The sequence below is a fragment of the Trypanosoma grayi genome (genome assembly GCF_000691245.1).
Source record: "Trypanosoma grayi strain ANR4 Tgr_293_V1, whole genome shotgun sequence".
NCBI classification, from domain to species: Eukaryota; Euglenozoa; class Kinetoplastea; order Trypanosomatida; family Trypanosomatidae; genus Trypanosoma; species Trypanosoma grayi.
Window position 1 is genome coordinate 1 of NW_008825912.1, and position 5,975 is coordinate 5,975.

The following is a 5,975-nucleotide window of genomic DNA, read 5'->3' on the forward strand; positions in this document are numbered from 1 at the left end:
TACGATATGATGCAAATATACTATCAATATTAAGTGCCACGGGGTTTCAGGTGTGTGCCTTTTGAAATATTTTGTTGTGACGGTAGAAGTGGTGACAATGATGATGTGGGCTGTTTTATCATGTCTTTCTTGGTGCAGATACACTCTTGTTTCTCTGGGTTGTGCAGTTTTCTTGATAAAGGTACCGAATCATTTTTTTTTCATGGTGCCACTCGATACGATGAGGACCGAAGTGGCCGGTGATGATGCCGCGCAGCCCAGTGACTTGCGGGGTTTTGCGCGTGCAATGTGCGAGGAGGCGTGCAGCATACAGACACTTTTGCATGAGTACACCGAGAAGACGAGAACACTCGGGAGAGAGGTGGGAGGCTTCATGCAGCGTGACAGTGCTGAAGAGGACGCGCTGCAGAAAATCGTACTGGATGTTGCGCGTGCGGAGATGAGTGCATTGCGCGACGTGCGTTATATGGAGTTCTCACACCGTCGAGGAGAAATGGGCTCTGCACGAGACACGGGAGGTGCGGATACTTGCTCATCGTCGACTCGCCGTGGGTGTGGTGGGTGTGTGGCTGGCTGCGTTGCTTCGTTGTGCGACGGCAGGCCGGATGCATTCTTTGAGCTTTTTGAGTATGGCGACGTGGGCGATGTGCTGTTGGGGTGGCGCTCGGCCACGCGGAATGCGCGAGTGCAGTTTGATGCGCTTTGCGCATCGGTTATCGACAGCGTGCCTGATATTTCGTCGTGTGTGTTGCTGGTGAATGGGATCTTGTACACGCCTTGCGATGCATTTGATGCCTGTGAGCTGACGGAGCGGGAGCTGGAAACGATATTGGGTGGCGACGGTGGTGTCGTTGCGGAGGAGGCGCTGGTGCGCTGGCAGGACGCTGTTGTGATGCGTTCTCTGCTCACCTGCGACCGCCTGCGTGGTGTGTGGAACGCTGCTGGCGGTTCGGAGGGGAGTGGACTGTGCCTGATGGGTGATGGCCATGATACATTGGCGCTTGTTGATCACACCCGCCTGCTGCGCTCCGCTGTGTTCCGTGGGTTCTTCTTTTCTGGGGAGCTGCGGGCGGTGGAGTCTGTCGGAGCGCAAGCTAACGTGCTGGCGACTATATTGGGCGCAAGCGATGGCGATTCCCAAGAGGAGATGGAGCGATGCGTTGTAGATGTTTTTACTGGGTTGCAGAGACAGGAGGGTCATCCACTTTCTGGATGCAAGAATGCTGTGGTAATGCTTGCTGTGCAGGGCGATGTGCCTGCTGCTGCCCCCGCGGCTTGCGGTAGGCCATTGGTGCGATTTGTGGTGCTTGACATTCGCCCACTTGCGCCCAACCTTCCCTTTGCGTGGCATTTCACGTGGGCTGAGGTGTGTGCACTGGGGCAGCTTGACGCGAGGACCGGCGCTGGACACCTGCCGACACCCCTTCCCGTTTTCAAAATGACCCGTGTTGCTGTGGCCGCCCTGGAACCGTATGATACTCTCTCCCGCCGACTGTTCCCTGTGCTTAATGGGTACCTGCGCGGGATCCACCGGCGTCGTCGGGATGCTGTGGCCTCCCCCATGAAGCTTTCTGCTGCATTCTCTGTTGTCTCTATTGTTTTTGTTTCTGCTGTTGTTGTCGTTGTTTCTGTTGTGAGTGCTGGGCTTTTAAGAGGAAGACCCTTTCATAGATCTTTTCGCGTGTGAGCTCTTTGGGTGGGGTGGGGTGAGGTGACGTGGCGTCGAGTATCCGGGCCAGCTCGTGCCCTTCGGTTTGGCGATGTGTAAATAATGTGTGGTGGGCCAATTGTGGGCCTTGAGGGGATGCTGTGGGGGTGTCGTCTTGTGCTGCGCAACGAGTGGTGCGCCCACTGGGCTCTGATGAGCCTCGATGCGTGATGTCTTTTTTCGTTTTTATTTGACGACTCCTGCACACAGGAAAGAGGAAAAGAATAAATTTACAATGGATAAGGCTGGATTCTGCGGGAAATATCACCTGGAACGCTTCGACGATACACCGTGCTCAGCGAAGGTGGCTCTCGCCCTGCGGGCGGAGAGTGAGGGCATTGAGGTCGTCGCCAAGGTTGCGAACACCCTACAAGGTCAGATGAAGTTCGATGCTGGCAAGCTGAGTGGACTCCTTGTGTCGACTATGATGATGGGGAGCGAGGAAGAGATGAAGCTTGAGGCTGCTCTGACGACTGGATTCGAGGGTGGCTTTAACGTGACCTGGGCTGCCGACACGCTGACGCTTGCGGGAGAGCAAAACACCTTCGTATTCGAGCGCGATTTGTCTCTGGAGAGGCTGATCGGCGAGTACACCCTACACACGTTCAATGGGGAATCTGTTTCCATGGACAATGCGGGGCTTGTTGTTGCTGAGGGCAGCGAAGGGTGCGTGACTGTGGTTGCCCAGTTCACGAATTCTCTCCGAGGCGAGCTGAAGCTGGAGGACGGCGTGCTACAGGGCGCTGTCGCATCGACGGCTGAGGAGGCTGAGGGCGTGACGACGATGGAGGAGAGGTTTGAGGCGGGGATGGGACGTGGTGTGAAGGTGACCGTGGAAGGGAAGTGCCTTACCTTGAAGGATGACGACAGCACTTTTGTGTACCTGCGTCTGCTGCTGCCGAGCGATCTGGCCGGTGAGTATGTGCTTCAGAGCCTCAACGGCGCGACTGTGGAGGGGGATGAGCAGATAACGCTCGCCCTCTGCCAGGACGAAAATAAGGGCGAGGTGAGTGTTTTTGCGAAGGTGTCGAACACCCTGCGCGGGAAGGCGGAGCTTGTGAAGGACGTGCTGCGCGGCCCCCTGATTTCAACGCGGATGATGGGGAGCGAAGCGGAGATGCTTGTGGAGGCCGCGCTGTCCAGTGGCTTTGATGCTGGGTTCCTCTGCAGCGCCGAGGCGGGGCAGCTGACGCTGCGGTGCGGCGACAACACCCTCGTGTACACGAAGGTTCCTGTTGTGCCGTACGAGAACGGCAAGCCGACGTACTTGGGAGAGAGCGTGTCACCGTGCTTCAAGGGTCACGGCAACGGCCTGTTGTTCCGCATCATCAACACGGCGGAGGGGAAGTGGGCGTTCTACAACGACACGCAAAAGTACAGGATGCGCGTCGTTGTGACATTCGGCTCCCGCTCGAAGCTGGAGGGCCTCGGAAGCACCGGTGTGACCGTAAACGAGGACGGCCGGCACGTGGCTGATGTGACTGTGGAGCCGGGCATGACGGAGATGTTCGTTGCGGGGCACGTGAACGGGTACTCATGCTCCTACGACGCGCTGCCCCTCTAGACCTTCGTGGGGTGCGAATGGGGTGTGGTGTGTAAAGAGAGCCCATGGCTCACAAGCTGCTGGTTTTGAATCAAAATGTTCGACCGGCGATATTTTTTCTTTTCTTTCTGTGAAAGGGGTTGGGCTACGCGCGGCGCGCGTTTACTTATGTATCCTGTTTTAAAATGGAGTTGATAATTGAGGAGTGAGTCGATATTATTAACAGCCCTGATGATCGTCCGATTGTTTGATAGCCTGCCCTTCCGTTTGCCCTCATTATGCGCTTATCCTCCCTTCGCATCTAAATATGGCATGAGAACACTCAAGTTATATAAAGCCTTACACAACAACATGACGGACGCCGTGAAATCTTTCGTTGGCACGTACACACTGAGCAAGTTCAACGGAAAGGATCCCGAGCAGGGCGAAGCGAAGATCCCATCGTTGAAACTTGAGATGGATGGAGACAAGCTGAAGGTTCACGCGAAAGTGGCCAATGCGATGAACGGTGACCTTAAGTATGAAAACGGCAAACTTTCTGGAATGCTGATGTCGACAAGGATGATGGGACCGCCCTTCCTTATGGATGTGGAGCGTGCCCTTGCCGCAGGTTTTCAAGCGGGGATGTCTGTGTCACGCGAAGGGGACGCTTTGATCCTCTGCCACGACAAGGATACCCTGCACTTCGTTGTTGACAGGAGTGCATAGCTACACCACTGAACTGTTTGTAGCCGCGTTTGTGGTGCTTTGCTTCGTGTGTTCTGCCTGCGTATACGCTGTTTAGCTGTTAGTTCAACTTGTTGTGTTGTGGTGCTTTGTACGGGTGGTTTTCTCGTTTACTGTGCTTGACTTTGTACCACATTTTTTTTTAGGTAGTATTGTATTTCAAACAGAGGCGTCGTGGTAGCGGTCTTTAAGTTCTTCTGTTTTGGCTTTGAGTTTGTGAAGTTTTGCGAAGGATGCCTCCCAAGAAGTCGGTGCAGCGGAGCGAGTTCCACCATGTTCGAATGCAGGAGCATTTGCGGGAGATGGATGGCCCGTCGCTGGTAGCCTCTTCTGGGGAGGAACAGCAGCAGCGGCTGCAAGGGGAACAAGAGGAGAAGCAGCAACATCAGAAGGGCCAGCAGTCTTATTTTGTACCAAGTCTGATTTCTTTATGTGCTGATGTGATTGCTGAAAATTTTGCCGATATCGCAGCTGCGGATAAACTGTGTGAGGAGGATCCGAAGCTGTACGATATGGTGATTGAGCGGCTGCGGACAGACTTGCCTTTGACGGTGAATGTGCCACGTGTGCGGAGCGACGCCTACTGGCGTCGCTGCTGTGAGGCCCGCTGGTCGTTTGGCCAGTTAAGTGAGCGGTCGTGTGGGAAGCTTGTGCCGCCGGAGCGTGAGGGGTGGAAGCAGTTTTACCTCGAGCGGGTGCTGAGCGACTACCTCACCGGGCTGCGTTCGCACGATCTCGTTGGCGAGGAGTCGCAGCAGCTCGATCGTCTTTGCATTGTCTCCAGGGAATACGTGTACGCGCTCCACCTCCCGTGCCAGACGACTCGTTTCGACCTCTACACGCAGCTGCTGTCGCGGCTGCCACATCTGGAGCATCTTCGCCTCACGTATGGCGCCAACAACGTGGGCACAAGCTTCGAGTGGGACATGATGGGCTTCAGCGAGAGCGATGCTGCCAATGTGCGTTACGCGCTGAATAAGTACCCACCCCTGCGCTCGCTTCGGTTGCCCAATAACCGCATTAACAGTTCGCTGGCGAAAGGAATCCTCAGTGGACTTGTTCTCAACACGACACTGAGGGTTCTCGACCTCTCCTCGAACCGCATCGACGACGATGGGGTGCGGCAGCTCGCACTGCTCTTGTGCAGGCCAGATCTCCCGCTGGAGGAGCTGTACCTGCACGACAATAAAATCCGTGGCGATGGGGCGGCGGCGCTCGGTGAGGCCTTGACAATGAACACGACGTTGCGCGTGCTGAATCTGCGCCTCAACCGCATCCCCGATGAGCCGGGTGGCGTCGCGCTCGTCACAGGCCTCGCGTCTCCCACCGCGCTCGAGGTGCTTGACCTCTCGCACAACGCGCTTGGCGACGCCACCGCCCAAGTCCTCGCTGAGGTGCTGCCAAAGCAGACCTCGCTGCTGTCGCTGAACATCTCTGGCAACAAAGCACTGGGGTTGAGCACTGGTGAGCTGCTGCTCCAGGCGGTGCGGGAGAACGCAACGCTGCGATTTTTAGATGCACGCAGCAGCGGCGTGGCGAAGGAGTGCGTGGCAGCGATGGAGGCCTGCGTGGAGAGTGGGGTGCAGGCGATGAAGTCACAGGAGGTGGCGGCGCAGGAGGAGGAGCAGCGGGGGAGGATACTGGAGTATGTAGAGACCAAGCTCGCCAAGACGTTGTGCGTGCTGTAGAGATTCTCGTGGTCTCTCTCACCCACTCTTTCCTTCCGTCTTCACCTCTGTCTGTTTCTCTGCCTGCCTGTGTGTTTGTGTGTGGGTCAGTGAGATGTATCTTTCTCATGCAGGGGCGTGGTGCCGTCCATGTACAACCGCTGCCGCTGAAAATGCTTTGGCGTGTGAATGAAGCAAGAAAGAAAACGGAAATGGAAAGGGCAACACGTCGTTGGACGTGTAATCCTCGGGTGCTACCAAATCTGCCATGCCACCAGTGTTCTTCTCAGTGTCTCTTTTGTACGTCTTTCTTTTTTTCTTTGTTCTTGTT

At 55.9% G+C, this 5,975-nt stretch overlaps 4 protein-coding genes across 4 annotated transcripts; all 4 read left to right on the top strand.

Annotated features, from left to right (window-relative positions):
• Positions 1 to 286: 286 nt before the first annotated feature.
• On the top strand, positions 287 to 1,687 carry DQ04_02931000 (hypothetical protein; the record flags this gene model as incomplete). The annotated part of the gene is made up of 1 exon (XM_009312342.1): positions 287 to 1,687. The coding sequence occupies one exon, from the start codon at positions 287 to 289 to the stop codon at positions 1,685 to 1,687; it is 1,401 nt and encodes a 466-aa protein (XP_009310617.1).
• Positions 1,688 to 1,943: 256 nt separating this feature from the next.
• DQ04_02931010 (META domain containing protein) lies at positions 1,944 to 3,272 on the top strand (the record flags this gene model as incomplete). Its single annotated transcript, XM_009312343.1, has 1 exon — positions 1,944 to 3,272. The coding sequence occupies one exon, from the start codon at positions 1,944 to 1,946 to the stop codon at positions 3,270 to 3,272; it is 1,329 nt and encodes a 442-aa protein (XP_009310618.1).
• Positions 3,273 to 3,602: 330 nt separating this feature from the next.
• Positions 3,603 to 3,959, top strand: DQ04_02931020 (hypothetical protein; the record flags this gene model as incomplete). The annotated part of the gene is made up of 1 exon (XM_009312344.1): positions 3,603 to 3,959. One exon carries the CDS (start codon positions 3,603 to 3,605, stop codon positions 3,957 to 3,959), a length of 357 nt encoding a protein of 118 aa, XP_009310619.1.
• A 251-nt stretch (positions 3,960 to 4,210) lies between these two features.
• On the top strand, positions 4,211 to 5,665 carry DQ04_02931030 (leucine-rich protein; the record flags this gene model as incomplete). The annotated part of the gene is made up of 1 exon (XM_009312345.1): positions 4,211 to 5,665. One exon carries the CDS (start codon positions 4,211 to 4,213, stop codon positions 5,663 to 5,665), a length of 1,455 nt encoding a protein of 484 aa, XP_009310620.1.
• Between the last annotated feature and the right edge of the window lie 310 nt (positions 5,666 to 5,975).